Source organism: Berghia stephanieae, chromosome 7 (assembly GCF_034508935.2).
Source record: "Berghia stephanieae isolate SIO BIC M18660-M18661 chromosome 7, UCSD_Bste_1.3, whole genome shotgun sequence".
Classification (NCBI taxonomy): domain Eukaryota; kingdom Metazoa; phylum Mollusca; class Gastropoda; order Nudibranchia; family Aeolidiidae; genus Berghia; species Berghia stephanieae.
In genome coordinates this window covers 7,408,653-7,426,152 of record NC_088366.1, presented here as the reverse complement: position 1 = coordinate 7,426,152, position 17,500 = coordinate 7,408,653, and the positions used below count along the sequence as shown (strand labels likewise).

Genomic DNA, 17,500 nt, shown 5'->3' with positions numbered 1-17,500 from the left:
CAAAGTTTCGTCGGTGGTCCATACCCACTGTGGGATGAGGACTGGCCAACGACAGAAGAGGATGGAAAAGTTTCATCGGTGGTCCATACCTACTGTGGGATGAGGACTGGCCAACGACAGAAGAGGATGGAAAAGTTTCATCGGTGGCCCATACCCACTGTGGGATGAGGACTGGCCAACGACAGAAGAGGATGGAAAAGTTTCATCGGTGGTCCATACCCACTGTGGGATGAGGACTGGCCAACGACAGAAGAGGATGGAAAAGTTTCATCGGTGGTCCATACTCACTGTGGGATGAGGACTGGCCAACGACAGAAGAGGATGGAAAAGTTTCATCGGTGGTCCATACCCACTGTGGGATGAGGACTGGCCAACGATAGAAGAGGATGGAAAAGTTTCATCGGTGGTCCTTACCCACTGGGGGATGAGGACTGAAGAAGAATTCACTTTTTTAGGATATCTGAAACAAATGTAATAGGATTCAATAGTCTGACGTCACGTCCGCCAAGCAACGAGCAGCTTGATTCTAAACAAAGACAATCGGATACTTTGTATTCTTTTTGCTGTCTGGAACTTTTTCATATGTCATGTGATCAGAATGTATAAAAGTCAAAACATGATCAGATTTATAATGCATTTCTTCTCTAGATACACATTTATACTCGTCGGAGAAGTATTTCATAAGGGCATCCGCCATTGTTCCGATAGCTTAGAACCAGATACTAAGTTTCTATGCGTCACTACGGGGGAAGTGACGTCACGACTGTTGAAGCCTATAGACAACGCCCGAAGTCGACCTGTTCTCGTACTATCAGAATCTGTCTGTGTGGGATTTACCTTGTGACGATGACACCCGACGGAACCTGCATGACGTAATATCCGGCAAAGAATGAAGACACAACCCAGCCTTGGGTCTTAGAATCCCAGTCAAACTTCCACATCTGAAGTAGATTTAAATATATAATTATTGTGACCAATCGTCTCAAATCGTTTTTTTCTTTTTTTTTTTTTTTTGACGATTTGAATCATATGCCAAAAACAGTGGTTTGCAAGTTAAATTGACTCGAAATATCAGATTTTAGTTGTGTTTTTTTTTCAGTTTAAGCAACTGTGAACTATAAAACATATTAACTAAAAAAAAAAAACAAGAAAAAAAAAAGGAAAAAAAAGAAAAAAAAACTTCACATACTATCTATTAATCAGACTATTAACGTTTAAGCTCACACATGATTTTTGTGTGTTGGTGCGTTAGACCCGGCTGGCAGATGTTGTGAGTTCTTTAACAAAACGCTTGGCATCCATAAATCTATAGATAGTATGCGCTTGGCTAAGAAGCTCACAACATTGCCACCCGGAAGTATAACGGACCAACACACAAGACTCTGTGTATTCATGAACGTTTTTAGTCTGGTTAATTCAGTTTAGTGAGAATCACTCATAAACAATAACAGATACCTGAATGACGGCAACTCACAAACGCGGATGGCAAAAACAATAACAAGGGCCTGAGTGACGTCATCTGCATACTATATATATATATATATATATATATTATATATATATATTATATATATATATAGTATGCGCTTGGCCAAGAAGCTCATAAAATTGCCATCTGGAAGTATAACGGACCACCACACAAAACTGTGTGTATACATGAGCGTTTATAGTCGGGTTAATACAGTTCAGTGAGCATTACTCATAAACGCGGATGGCAAAAAACAATAACAATGGCCCGAGTGACGTCATCTTTGAACTATCTATCTATCTATCTATCTATCTATCTATCTATCTATCTATCTATTGAATCGTGTTTGATACAAATATGGTACGAGAAGTGCTCGACATGTAGTAATGGAGCGAATTATTATTTTTAAATATTTACCACAATGTTTGAGACAGTCTACATTAATGTTTCAGGCTTAATTCGCCATCGTCAGGACTGAGTTGTTTTGTTGACTGTTGTTGTTTGTTGAAGTGGTCTTCAACAAACAACAACAGTTAACAAAACAACTCAGTCCTGACGATGGCGAATTAAGCCTGAAACATTAATGTAGACTGTCTCAAACATTGTGGTAAATATTTTTTAAATAATATATATATTATATATATATATATATATAATATATATATATATATATATATATATATTATATATATATAGTCATATGACTACCCACCTCTTTTTTCCTGTCGTCTTGTTCTTGTTCTACCTGGTAGCAACTGGCCTCACCACAGAACGAATGGTTGACGCGGCTGCCATTTTTGTTGTCGTTGTGATTCATATTCATACAGACCATGGCTGATGTCATACTCGTCTGGCTGGCAATTAAAAAGCACTGGGCCAAGCAATTGAGAACACTCACGGTTAATCGCCATGATCGCCACAAACGTGCTGGGGGAGAGAATATAGATGTATTGCGTTTATCCAAACTCATAACAACCGCCAGTCAGATATAGATAGAATGCGCTTGGCCAAGGAGTTAACAACATTGCCATCCGGAAGTATAACGGACCAACACACAAACTCTGTGTAACCATGAACTTTTATAGTCTGGTTAATACAGTTTAGTGAGAACAACTCACAAACGCGGATGGCAAAAACAATAACAAAGGCCTGAGTGACGTCATCTGCATACTATCTATAACGTACCAAAAAAAAAATATTAAAGAATTGAGCTTTTATATAGCGCAATATCCACTAAATGTGCTCAAAGCACTTTACAAGGGGACCCTGGCCAAAAGCAACACATAATATGTAGCACGTGACATGACGCCTGTTAGGCGAATATTACAATTTTTTTCGGAGAGAGACAACGCTGTTAATGGCCGGGTACTCATTTTACATCCGAGTAAGGTAAGAGAAAGTGAGTAAATAGCCTTTTCCAAGATCTCAACTATGCGCCGAGCGAGGCTCGAACACAGGACCTTCCATTCCCAAAGCGTGTGTCACACCACCAGATCACATAGCCGCACCAACACTTAAAACTATGTGTAACCTTGACCGTTTATAGTCTCATTTATATAGATAGTATGCGCTTGACAAAGAAGCTCATAACATTGCCATCCGGAAGTATAACGGACCAACACACAAAACTGTGTGTATCCATGAACGTTTATAGTCAGGTTAATACAGTTCAGTGAGCATTACTCATAAACGCGGATGGCAAAAAAAAAAAAAACAATAACAAAGACCCGAGTGACGTCATCTTCGAACTATCTATAATTTAGTCAGAATACGCTTCAACAGTCGTCACGTCCTTTCCCTCGTAATGACGCATGGTAACTTAGTAACTGGCTCTAAACTATCGGAACAATGGCGGACGCCCTTATGAATTTATTTTGTTGTCTTATCGATGCTTTTCACGTGCGCCACTGGGCAACTCTGGCCATGATAATATGTTATTGTTGCTGCCATTTTATAGGCCCCTACACAAACAGTTTAAACCTGAGAAAAAGACTATTGATGTCCTAAATAGATAGTTCGAAGATGACTTCACTCTTGTCTTTGCTATTGTTTTTTGCCATCCGCGTTTATGAGTAATGCTCACTGAACTGTATTAACCCGACTACAAACGTTCATGGATACACACAGTTTGTGTGTTGGTCCGTTATACTTCCGGATGGCAATGTTATGAGCTTCTTAGTCAAGCGCATACTATCTATAGGCCTGTATACAAACAGTTTAAACCTGAGAAAAAGACTATTAATGTCCTAAATAGCAAGGCCTACTTGGAATTACAGGGTTGTTTTGAATTTACTGATTGGGGTGTGTTTGTTGATACATGCTGTGACGTGAATGGATTGAATGAATGTATATCAGATTATATTGAGTTTTGTGTGCAGAAGGTCTATGTGAAAAGAAAGAAATAGTGATGCATGCTAACAACAAACCCTGGGTCACAAAAAGAATGAAATTACTTTTGAATGAAAAGAAGTATTTATACGCCAAGGGAGATAGAAATGGTTTGAAAACGAAACAAGAGGAAATAAAGGGAGAAATAAGGAAATGCAAGGCTTTTTATTAGTCAAAATTAGAGGATGATTTAAGGTCTGGGAATATTAAGGATACATGGAAGGGAATGAAGACGATAGTCAACCATAACAACAATAAAAGGAAGTCAAACTCGTTGACGTCAATTAAACAATTTTTACTCACGTTTTGATGACGGTAATTTTGAAATGAAATTAATAGAATTAGATCAACATAAATAAATGACGTCACAGAAGAAGATGAGATTGTGTTTGATGAACGGCGAGTGAGGAGAGAGTTTGAGAGTGTAAATGTACGGAAAGCGTGTGGGCCAGATGGCATTAGAGGCAAGTTATTGAAAGTGTGTGCCGAGCAATTGTGTTATAATTTTACCATTATTTTTAATATGTCTATCCAATAATCCTGTATTCCGGCCATTTGGAAAACATCGAAAATTGTCACTGTCCCCAATAAAGGCAAGGTCTCTTGTACGAATGATCTCAGACCTATAGCCCTGACATCTATTGTTATGAAATGTTTCGAACGACTTGTACTGAAAAAGCTTAATCTCCAGTTTGGTCCCCAATCTGACCCCTTACAATTTGCATATCAAACAAATAGAAGTGTTGATGATGCCATTAACCTTTTGTTGAATAATATTTACAGTCATTTAGATAAACCAAAAGCATATTGCAGTATTCTTTTTATTGATTTTTCTTCAGCATTCAACACGATTCGGCCCCATTTACTTGTTGAAAAACTGAAATGTTTGAATATAAATCCCCATTTGATTTCCTGGATTCTAGACTTTCTTTTAGAGAGAGAGCACAATTTGTAGAAATTAATGGAAACAAATCTAATAAAATAATTACTAAGACAGGAGTCCCTCAAGGGTGTATTCTCTCTCCTCGCCTCTTTACAGTTTACACAAATGACTGTACAAGTGACTTGGCCCCAATTTTGAAATTTACTGACGACGCTGCCCTTCAAGTGTTAATATTTAAAGAAGACGAAACGACATAAAGATCTGAGATTGACAGATTTGTTGGTTGGTGTGAAGATAACTCCCTGAAATTAAATGTAGGAAAAACCAAAGAAATGATTTTTGATTTTAGAACGAACACAAATTCCATCACTCCGCTCAAAATTAACAATCAAGCTGTTGAGCAAGTTTCGGTTTACAAATATTTGGGTATTTTAATTGACAATAAATTGCAGGGCATTTACAAACCGATGCTGTTATCTCTAAATTGAACAGAAGAATGTATTTTATTCGGAAACTTTCAGAATTTGACATAGACAAAACGCTATGCACCCTTTTTTTATAGACCCGTTTTGGAGACCGTTATTTGTTTTTGTATTGCATGGTGTGGAAATGCCAGTATTTGCGACATTAAGAAAATTGATCGGATAATTGATAAAGCCAGGAGTTATACTCACACAATTTCCAATGTGGAAGAACTGTTCAAGAGATTTTGTCTAAGTAAAATGGAGAAAGTTATGAAGGATGGCGATCACCCCCTTCGCAAATATATTAAGTTCTCCATGAGGAGCCGCCGCCTTATATCTATATAAAAAAAAGAAAACACGTCACCTTAATTCATTTTTTCCACATGGTGTTCGAATTTTCAACGCCTAACTGTGATTTAAATATACACTCACAAGTTCGGACTAAAGGCTAGAGGTATGGCCTATCTCAATTTATTAAATTAATATATAAGGTGTTGCTATTGGTTCTTGGTTGTAGTAGTAGTAGTAGTAGTAGTAGTAGTAGTAGTAGTAGTAGTAGTAGTAGTAGTAGTAGTAGTAGTAGTAGTAGTAGTAGTAGTAGTGGTGGTGGTGGTGGTAGTAGTAGTAGTAGTAGTAGTAGTAGTAGTAGTAGTAGTAGGTAGTAGTAGTAGTAGTAGTAGTAGTAGTAGTAGTAGTAGTAGTAGAAGTAGTAGTAGTAGTAGTAGTAGTAGTAGTTAGTAGTATAGTAGTAGTAGTAGTAGTAGTAGTAGTAGTAGTAGTAGTAGTAGTAGTAGTTAGTAGTAGTAGTGTGGTGGTGGTGTGTAGTAGTAGTAGTAGTAGTAGTAGTAGTAGTAGTAGTAGTAGTAGTAGTAGTAGTAGTAGTAGTAGTAGTGGTAGTAGTAGTAGTAGTAGTAGTAGTAGTAGTAGTAGTAGTAGTAGTAGTAGTAGTAGTAGTAGTAGTGGCAGTAGAGGTGGGAGTGTTTTATTGAGTCACAGAAACGAATGCTGTCACAACTGGAGCCAAAAAAACGTGTTTCTACGAATTGTTTTGTAGTACTAGGCCGGTCTGGTTAAATCCCTCAGCGCCATGATTCGCATTGGGCCTGGACATACATTTTCCTTTCATTTCGTCCGATCGTTGCCTATAGATATGACCCTCGTACAAGAGTTCCATTCACCTTCGTTCTTCGTCTTTTCAACTATCCTGGACCTTCCCTTTTTAAATTCTTTTTCCCTCTAGAGTCCATCCCAAAGCTACTGCAGAATCGTCCCCCCCCCCATCCCCCCTTCCCCAAGACATGCCCAGTCCAATTCCATTGTTTTCCTTCTCAGAACTTTATCTGCCTCTGCAACTTATCCCTGTAAAGTCTCAACCGTAAATTCAGCTTTATTTTAAATTGAGCTTCTTATATAGCGCAATACCTACTAGGCGTGCTTAAAGCGCTTAAGAAAGGGTACGTGGTCAACAGTAACACGTAACATGTAGAACTAGACATGACGCCTCTTAGGCGGTATTGCATTTTTCACCCGACAGAGACAACGCTGTTAACGACCCAAGTAGGTGAGAAATTGTGAGTAAAGAGTATTTTCCAAGGACTCAACTATTCGCCGATCGAGGCTCAAACCCAGGACCTTCCGACCACATGACCCGAAGACTCCACTTTAATGGCCCATTTAGACGTGCAGACATTTTTCAAACAGTCCAACGGACATTGATTAAACGCGATGGATGTGTTTCACCGTGAATCGACACAGATCGAGTCGACGACAGAAGAGTTCCGTACCAGCGTCGAATATCGGACATGGTACTTCCGTTGTCAATCTTGAAAATGTTGTGTGTGTGTGTGTGGGGGGGGGGGGGGGGGGGGGGGTGTTTGTGTTTATGTGTGTGTGTTTTTCTGTGTGTGTGTGTGTGTGTTTATGTGTGTATGTGTATGTTTTCATGTCAGTGTAGATATTTTGGAACATCAACAAAATGGCTGAAGCACGATAGCTTGATGAGTTGGCAGCATTTGTTGTAGTTAGAAATAAAACCAAGTCTAGAAAGAGAGCGATCTGGAGAGAGAGAGAGAGAGAGAGAGAGAGAGAGAGAGAGAGAGAGAGAGAGAGAGAGACAGAGAGAGATAGAGAGAGAGAGAGATAGAGAGAGAGAGAGAGAGAAAGAGACCCTTTCCGTAGTGCCGTAAACTTCACTCATTCAATAGAGAGAGACCCCCACCCTTCCGTAGCTTTAAGTAAGAGGGACTTCAGTGAAAACTAATCACCCTCTCGACCTCGATTGTCCGTCAACTTGAGGACATGAAAACATCAGACGTCTCCTGATATCAGGAGCTTGGGCGGATATCTGACGGACGAGATTGAAAATAACCAGTAGATTTTTGACCAATCAAAACATGCAATTTTTTGTGACACACTTTCACACGTGCTCGGATCGGACAAGCATAGTTGTTTGTATATAAACATTAACGTGAATGAAATCGACCTCTCTCTGATTATGTTATTGTTTTTATACCGCCAAATGGGTGACTAGTTATCACACGATTTTCTCGATCATATTATATAAAAGTTTAAATTTACACACAGTTTTCTGTGTAGGTTCTGTTGATCAAGCGGTAAAACAGTGGGTACTTTACATATATATATATATATATATATATTATATATATATATATATATATATATATATATGTATATATATTCTATATATATATGTATGTATATATATATATATATATATATATATATATAGATATATATATATATAGTAAACGTAAGGTAAATATAACATTAATATGACTGCTCCAAATAATATGTATGTATTTCAGAACCATAACATCATATGTCAAACTTAGCCAACCATAAATAAAGATAATCTGCATAATAATATTTTCCCTTTAACTCTCTCCTTACAAACCTTGTTCATGATTATACACTAAACTCCAGACCCAGCTGACGTAGACATTGATTCGGTCACTTCGCCCGCCCCGCAATAATAAAAAAAACAGATAACAATCATGATTAAGATAACCCCTTTTACAATCAACGATAAAGATAAAATCGTGACAATTTAGATTTTTTTGGCAACAAGTAGACCACATGGTTAATCACTCTGACAAGCAGATATCTTTAAATGTAAAGATATCTTTATCTTCAAAAAGTTCCTTTTTGGATAGGTAAAGTACGTTATTACTATTATTAACCCTCTCCTTACCAACTACAGGAAAATCGTCACATTTTTTGTTGCGATTCCACCAATATTTATCTCATTCTGTTTTCATTTATAATCACAAAATTTGAAGATTTTTAAATATCATAGTTACAAAAACTTAATTCTGCGATGTAAATGTATTTATTTCTTTTGGGTAAAGGTTTAAAAATCAATTTTTATGTTAGATGCGTCTGAAGTTTAGTGGATAATCGTGAAAATGTTCGGTACGGAGAAAGTTAAAGGGAAAATATTATGCAGATTATCTTATTTATGGTTGTCTAAATTTGATATATTATGATGTGATACATAGTATTTGGAGCAGTCATATCAATGTTAAAATAACCTTACCCTTACTATACTTATTTGGCTTTGGGTGTTTTTGCTGATATGAGGGTAAGTTTACTCTAAGGATATTTAAAAAATTAAATAAATAAATAATTCAGCTTTTATATAGCGCATTATCCACTAAACATGCTCAAAGGGCTTTACAAGGGGCTCCTGATCAATAGCAACACATGTAGAATGAGACATGACGCCTGTGAGGCGATATTACATTTTGTCTTACGACAGAGACAACTCTGTTAATTGCCAGGTACTCATTTTACACCTAAATACGATGAGAGGATATAAATAAAGAGCCTTTATTCAATGCCTGAACTATGCGCCGAGCGAGGCTCGTGCCCAGGACATTCCGATCCGAAAGCGAGTGTTATACCACAAGACCACATAGCCGCATTTAAAGAAGTTTACTGGAACAAATCTTTAAATAGACGTCTTTCCAGAGTACGGCAGTTAACTGGTTAAGCATGGCCCTCAATGCGCTGTGGTTGTAACCGTTACTGCTCTTGCTACTTTTTTTAATAATTGAGCTTTATATAGCGCAATATCCACTAAATGTGCTCAAAGCGCTTTTCAAGGGGTCCCTGGTCAACAGCAACATTTAACATGTAGGACGGGACATGCCGCCTGTTAGGCGATATTACAATTTTTCGGACAAAGACGGCCAGGTACTCATTTTACACCTGAGTACGGTGAGAGAAAGCGAGTAAAGAGCCTTTTCCAAGGACTCAACTATGCACCGAGCGCGAGGCTCGAACCCAGGACCTTCCGATCCGAAAGCGAGTGTCATACCACAAGACCACATAGCCGCACTTCTGGCTACTACGACTACCAATGCTACTACGTGCGGCTTTTGGTATGGCACAGGCTTTCTGACCGAAAGGTCAGCGTTCGATAAACGTTCTGTAGAGGCGCATTGTTAAGTAACTTAGAAAAGGCTCCTTTCTCGTATTTTCTCACTGTACTCAGGTTTTAAAATAAGTAGCTTGTCATTGACAGCATTGTCTCTGCGTACATGTTAGGAGTCGTTGTTAGCTAAGTACCCCATGTAAAGCGCTTTGAGCACGTTAACTCTTTCCTTACCAGTCATTTTCAGAATTTTCCCCAAAATTTCACACCTACTCAACACAAAAAAAAACAGAATTGTCTTACTCAAACAAAATACCAACAAATACATTCTATGCATAATATTGATCAGCAAAATGAACTCTACAACACAGTGTCACGTATTTTAGCTAGAATAAAACATTTTCTTTGAATTATGTGATTTACAAAGAAAATCAGATTGATAACAGTGCTGGTTGGATCGTAACGAATGTGACGATTTTCCAATGGGTGGTAAGAAAAGGGTTAAGTGGATATCGCTCAATATAATTGATCGAGCTGTATTTGCTTCTACTACTACTACTACTACTACTACTACTACTACTACTACTACTACTACTACTACTACTACTACTACTACTACTACTACTACTACTACTACTACTACTACTACTACTACTACTATTACTACTACTACTACTAGCACAACAAAAACAACAACAACAACAACTACTACTACTACTACTACTACTACTACTACTACTACTACTACTAGCACAACAAAAACAACAACAACAACAACAACAACTACTACTACTACTACTACTACTACTACTACTACTACTACTACTACTACTACTACTACTACTACTACACTACTACTACTACTACTACTACTACTACTACTACTACTAAGATAATAATAATAATAATAATAATAATATAATAATAATAATATATAATAATAATAATAATAATAATAATAATAATAATAATAATAATAATAATAATAATAATAATAATAATAATAATAATGATATGTGACAAACACCTTTACATCATTGGTTCTTTCAAAACTTGGCTATTGTAACTCTATTTTTTAACCTCACCAGCGAGAGAATATTCAGGCTGCAGCGAATGCAATACAATGCTGTAAGATTAGTCCTTTAGCGCAGCAAGAAACATAATGCATCACCTCTGCTAAAAGAGTTTCATTGGCTTCCTGACGATGATGATGATGATGATGATGATGTTGTTGATGATGATAAGAATTGTAACAATTTACCTATCCAGTTTGTTTTATTAATACCTCCAATATTTGTATTATTACTCTTACCGTCACCATTATTGTCATAAAAAACCGGATATGTTAAAGACACCGCTTTATCTCCCAAAGATAACGTTCAAGTAGTCTCATTTAAGATGTCAATGGTATTTTATATCTCTCAAAAATTAATTTTAGTTAGATAGGACATCTAAGATTGGTTCATATACGTTCAGAGAATCTTTTCATTTAACGAAATATTTGTTTGTCGCTATAGAACTGGTTTTACGTCTTGTCTTTAATATAACTTGTTTCCGATCGTATTCTGCTTTGGAGCACCGTGCTGAATATGGCAATCTTATTGTTCATATTATGGAATCTTATACTTTTCAATGGCGGTCACGGACTGAGAAGAGGTTTGATGGTTTACAATATTTTTGATGACTGTCTGATCAAGATAAAACATCTTTTTTGGATTTGTTTAAATCTAATAAATATTTATATTTTTTGTTTTTAAATTTTTCATGACCTGGAATTAAAAAAATATATAATTCCAGTTAAATACGGTTTGTGGTGTTGAATTTAAAAAAAGATCAATTCAAAAATGTACAAAGAGAACCTGGTCGCTAACAGGGTTTTCTCGAAATTATTTTTGTTATATCATCGCCTAACAGGCGTCATTTCCTGTCCTACAAGTTCCGTGTTGCTTTTGGCTAAAGAACTCTTGTAAAGTGCTTGAGCACATATAGTGGACACTGCAGTAAATAAATGCTCAAGTTCTTGTCGTTTGACATAAAACCTTCATGGCTGAAACGAACAAATTGGTTTGTTATTGACCATTGGTGATGATAATTTAAGGTCAGACCTAAAAGTTTTCTTCATTAACATACGATCTGATTGGGTGTTTATGACACAGTCCCAGGTAGAGAAGATATAACAGGCGTCAACCATGTTGAACCGGAAATATGATTAAAAGTTGGGGTTTTTTTTGTCAAAGTAGTCCTTCAGAGCCATTCGGCCCATTGAGCCGGAGTTTATCCCTGTTTCTATAGCGTAAAACGGACAATAGCAATTGCTTGATATCCTTTGGATAGGGCGCTTGTCTATCGCAAAATAATTTCCGCCAAATCTAACAGGCTCAGCTACCCATTCCTTGCTGGGTGGGCAGGGGGGGGGGGAATCAGAAAAAAAAAAATCTCGACTGCACCCGGGATCGATCTCAGTCCTTTGCGTGTGAAGCGAGTGCTCTACCAACTGACCTATCGGGACTCTCAGATATAACCGTACAGGAGCATTAGTAAGCTAGCCCATTAGTGACTTCTGAGACTTTATCCCCAGTCCTGGCACGCTCATTTCCGGGTATGAATTTGCCTTATACTTATTATTATATATTCCAGATTTGTCGGCCAGTTTACATAGAGTTTGGCAGCTATAGCGGCAAGGCTGATTCCCCTGTAGTTGGAGGTATCACTTAGGTCTCCTCCCTTTGGGACTGAAATCAGATCAATTTCCAACCACTGATTTGGTTTTTCATTCCTGTTTAGTAATCCATTTGTAAACTCCAACAGGATATCATCTAAGTCTCAGTACTTCCATACTTCAGGTGGGATGTCATCAGGTCCGGATTGTTTTCCATCACTGAGAGACTTTTTGGCCTTCTTTATCTCATCCACTGTAAAGTCACTCTCGTCTATACATATATCTTGCAGAATTGGGTCTAGGTCTACGTCATCGTCCGTTGCTCTGACTGGATCTTCTCCCAGAAGTGTTTGGAAGTGTGAGAATCATTTCTGTCTTCTTTCTTCTTTTGTTTTACCCCTGAGGATCCCTTGTCGACTTGCTTTCCTACCAGTTATTCTATTTATCAGTTTCCAGCTTTCACCATGTTTGCTTCTCTCGTCGGCTTTCTCCACTTCCTGGATGAGACTATCTATCTCTCGTTCTTCTATATCCCTATAGACAGTTTGTATTTTCTGTTTTTATATCCTCCACCTTTCTTCGTTTACTGAGTTTGGTGTTTGTTGGTGTTGGTTGAAGGCATATTGAGCTTCTTTTCTAGCGTCAATGATCAGTGGGTGATTAGAGGTGGATCTTTTCGTGACTTTTGTTCTCCTCGGTACTAGCTTCTCTGCTGTGTCCCGGTTTGCTTTTATGAGTTTCTCATATAGTTCCGTTGGATCTTCTTCTCCCGTACAAAGTCCTGTGAATCTATTCCTCATCTCTATAGCATACTGGTTCTGTATAGTTGAGTCTTTTAGAGAGGACCAGTCATACTTCACTTTTGAGGGTGTTGATTTGCTTTTTCGAAGACTCAAGCGAATTGTGGCAGATACGAGACGGTGATCTCCTCCTAGGCTACTGAAGCTACTGAATGCTTCGACATTGTAGACTGAGTTCTTCCACTTTCTATTCACTAGGATGTAGTCAATCTGTGTTTTTCTACCATTCATTTGCCAATAAGATGATCCTCAACAGAGTCCAGCCAGAGATAGACCCTCATCTACGTCCTTGTCAAAGCGGCTTCAGACCAGGAAGATCCACGACTGCTCACCTCCTGGCATTGAGAAGGTTAATAGAAGGAGTAAAAAGTCACAACAAGAAGGCAATCATTCTATACGTAAACTTTAAGAAGGCCTTTGACTCGATACATCGCCCTACCATGATGAAAATCTTAAAAGTATATAGTATACCTCCTAAACTTCTCTCTGCTATTAAAAGAATGTATGAGAACACACGGGAATAGGTTATCTCTCCAGAGCTGTTTGAGATCAAAGCAGGGGTGCTTCAAGGTGATACATTAGCCCCCATCTCTTTGCAATTGTCTTGGACTATGTGATGAGAAAGACCAACGCTGGCATGGAGAACGAGCTAAGCTTCACGCTAAATAGACAAAGAAGTAGGCGCAATCCAGCTATGATTGTCACGGATCTAGATTTCGCAGATGATCTGGCTCTACTGAACAAGGAGATGGACCAGGCACAAGAAGTCCTCAACAGACTTGAAACTGAGACTGAACGAGTAGGACTATGCTGTAATGCTAAGAAGACAGTTTTCCAAACCTACAACCAAGAAAGGCCAATTAGCATACAGGCAAAGAATGGAGAATGGCTGAAGGAAGTTGACAACTTCAAGTACCTAGGAGGTTGGACCCAAAGCAGTTCCTCTGATATTTCTGTCAGAAAAGCATTGACTTGGAGTGCCTGTCACAAACTCGGGAAAATCTAGAGTTCAAACCTACAGAGGGAAATAAAGAAGAGACTGGCAACGGTAGAGTCAGTGCTTCTATATGGAGCAGTGACATGGACTCTTACTGAAGCCCTTGAGAAGCAACTGGACGGCTGCTACACCCGTATGCTGCGGATGGCCCTCAATGTAAGCTGGAAAGAGCACATAACAAATGAAGAGCTCTACAGTGACCTCTCCCCAGTGACCTCGAAGATTCAAAAGAGAAGACTGAGACTTGCGGGGCACTGCTGGAGGCACAAGGAGGAGATTGCAAGCAGTCTTGTGCTATGAGAACCACCTGAGCGAACCAGAAGCAGAGGCAGGCAGAATAAAACCTACATTGACTGTCTGCTAGACGACACAGGAATGGTCAACACCCGGGAGCTGCGTACGCTTATGGAGGACAGGACAGAATGGCGAAGACTTGTGGCTTATGATGGGCGCCCCGAGGGGAGGCCTAAGTAAGTAAGTAAGTTACATAGAGAGATCTCCAAATTCTCTAATGCACTGGTGCTTGGATAATATTTGATGTTTCCTGAGCAGGCTATAATATGGAACTTAATTTAGATTACATTCAGTACCACACAAAGAAAAATATATAAGATGACATAAACACCCCAAAAAACCGCAGGCTGATTTTATATGTTTTTTTTCTTTGTTTTTTCTCCCTGCTTTGCCTGACACTGTTTAACTCCCGCTATTTCAGATCTCTAATATTTCAAGCCTAAAACTTCATATTTTTCAGCAGCTTGTGAAGAAATGGACCAACCACTAATGCTGACACCATTATTGGACAAGAACGAGACAGAAAAGGCAAGAAAACTGAGCCTGGTTGACGAATCCATCCTGGAGGACTTCGTACCCCAAAGTCATGCAGGTTTCTTCACTGTGGATCGAACCCTAGGCAGTCACATGTTCTTCTGGTTCTTTCCTTCGCCGACTAATTCCAGCGCTCCTTTGGTTTTGTGGCTTAACGGGGGTCCATCTGTTTCATCAATGTTTGGTCTCTTGTATGAACATGGCCCAATGGAGCTTGACGAAACATCCACGAAAGACAGGCCCAGATATCGCAAGCGTCAACATAGTTGGGTGGGTCCATTCTCAATGCTATACATTGATAACCCTGTCGGTGCGGGATTTAGCTATTCAGAACGCGAGGACAAAGGAAACAGAACTATGGAGGAGAAGATAACACAAAATTTGTTCAGCCTGTTAGGACAGTTTTTGGAAGTATTTCCGGAATACAAAAACCGGAAAATTTACATCGGCGGCGAGTCTTATGCTGGAATGTTTGTCATTTCCTTAGCACATTACATCCATACTAAGGTCAGGCAAGGTATGACTGATATAGACCTTACTGGTATTTACCTAGGCGGGCCTTTCTTCGACGCAGAGTCGCAAGCTCCAATGATCTCAGAATTGTATTATCATATGGGTTTGGTGAGTCACAAAACACATATGGAGCAAATACTTTTACTGAAGAAGTTTTTTTCGAATTACGGATTCGATAATATTGCAAATTCAAATTTTTCAATGAAAAATGTTTTCAGACTTTTCTTTTACGTACCCACCAATGGTAATATTGCAACGTACGGAGACCAACCTTATGATTTGGTGAATGCCTTAATGAACTCACTAAACATTAGACGGGCAATTCACGCAGGGACCAATCGCAGGTTTATCGACTATAGATCTGATCTATGGGGTAAATTTTTAGCTGATTTTCTTTTAACTCGTAGAGAAAAACTAGCAGTAATCTTAAACAACTACAAAGTGATGATTTTCAACGGTGACCTGGACTCCCTCATCCCCCATGCCGCAATCGAGGCCGGTCTGCTTCAAACTCAATGGAAACTACAGAGAGAATACAACGAGACAAGTCGTATTATCTGGCAAATTGGGAATCAGAAGATTGGCACCTATTCCCAGGTCGGTCAATTTTGTCGGGTAATCGTCTGTGGTGCCGGGCACCAAACACCCCACGACCAACCAGAGACCACGCTCCGAGTTATGCAGGATTTCATCTCACACGGATGTGTTCGGGCCCGTGGACCTGAGGAGACATTTGTACCAAACTGGGATGAATCACAGCCTCTGGTGAATAAATTAACGTCGGGATAAATTGATTCCCGTTTACATATCATTATATGATTTGTAAACATTTGAGTGTATTCCTCTTAGTGGGGACCTCATGTACTTGTGACTGGATAAGACTTTTAGGTGATCTCAAACTAAGTACTTCGATTGTTTGCTCTTGGAATCTACATCTGTTCCCTATTTGATCCAATTATCCTTTGTCTTACTTTTTCTTGGGTGCTTTAATTGTAATTCTAGAACTTATTTTTATCCCATTTTCTTCCTTTTTACTGGCGCTCATATGACCTTAATGTGTTGCAATCGCCGTAAAACCTTTTAAAAAATTAAAAACATAAGACTTTAATAGGACAACAGTTGCCTAATCTTATACTTACATAGATTGTTGTAGGATACACATTTAATTTTAAGTACAAAAGCAGAATAGTAAATAGAGCCTTCAACAATCAATAAACTGCCGATGGAAATACGTGTAACTAAAAAATGAAAAAGGTTAAATGTATGGATAGACAAACAGAAAGAGAGACAGACCTATTAATGGATAAATAGATTGGTAGATATGTAGATAGATAGGTAGATAGATAGACAGATAGATAGATAGATAGATAGATAGATAGATAGATAGATAGATAGATAGATAGATAGACAGATAGATAGATAGGTAGATAGATAGATAGATAGATATATGAAAAGGAGAGAGACAACAAGAGAGAGAGAGGGAGAGAGAGAGAGAGAGAGAGAGAGAGAGAGAGAGAGAGAGAGAAAGAGAGGAGTTCGTTTTGTCGTGCTTTCTTCATATACTGAAAGAAGGGGGGGGGGGGTGGTGAGGGGAGGGTCTTTTTAGTCAATCAACACTGTGGGTGAACGCTAAGAAAAGTTTGAGAGATTAAATAACATGTTTTCATGTAAGTCATTGCACAATAAGCCCCAATCCCTCCTCCTCAAGCTATCATCTGACTCAAAATGGAAACAATGCAATGAATAATTTGGCCGGCCATTTCTTTCATTGCAATCTCATTGATCAATATGTTTCCATTTGATTGACTATGACTTACTTTGAACAAATAAATGCTTTCTTAAACTATCCCTACAATTCTTTGCTCCGCCTCCATCCCTTTCTTCATGTCTACCTCACTCTATCCGTCTCCCTTTTGTTTATTTCACACACACACACAGACACACACACACACACACACACACACACACTAACACAAACAATTATACAGGCAGGCTTAAATCTTTACTCTATTTTCCTCTTAATGCACAAGCAGTCTCTCTCCCTCTCCCCTCCCCTGTCGCTCCTCTTTCTCTCTCTCTCTCTCTCTCTCTCTCTCTCTCTCTC

The 17,500-nt window shown here is 38.6% G+C and overlaps 2 protein-coding genes across 7 annotated transcripts in view; one reads left to right on the top strand and one right to left on the bottom strand.

Annotated features, from left to right (window-relative positions):
• LOC144976511 (sialin-like) overlaps nt 1-17,500 on the bottom strand; it is a 45,155-nt gene that overhangs the window by 21,877 nt on the left and 5,778 nt on the right. The window contains exons 1-3 of one of the 3 annotated variants that reach the window (XM_078920802.1): nt 10,685-10,864; nt 2,181-2,395; nt 838-941 (exon numbers count right to left, since the gene is read on the bottom strand). In XM_078920802.1, the coding sequence (XP_078776928.1) occupies nt 838-941; nt 2,181-2,312 (236 nt within the window). In that variant the 5' untranslated portion in view covers nt 2,313-2,395; nt 10,685-10,864. Of the gene's footprint in view, nt 1-837; nt 942-2,180; nt 2,396-5,413; nt 5,534-10,684; nt 10,865-17,500 lie in introns of those variants that run through there. The other 2 variants (XM_078920803.1, XM_078920801.1) reach the window with 2 other exon arrangements.
• LOC144976509 (putative serine carboxypeptidase CPVL) overlaps nt 11,036-17,500 on the top strand; it is a 32,684-nt gene continuing 26,219 nt past the window's right edge. For 2 of the 4 annotated variants that reach the window (XR_013646116.1, XM_078920797.1), the window contains exons 1-2: nt 11,040-11,255; nt 14,810-16,161. Coding sequence is in view for 2 of the 4 variants with exons in the window: in XM_078920797.1 (XP_078776923.1) it covers nt 11,189-11,255; nt 14,810-16,161 (1,419 nt within the window). In the remaining 2 variants the exon portion in view is untranslated. Of the gene's footprint in view, nt 11,256-14,809; nt 16,162-17,500 lie in introns of all 4 variants that reach the window. The other 2 variants (XR_013646115.1, XM_078920798.1) reach the window with 2 other exon arrangements.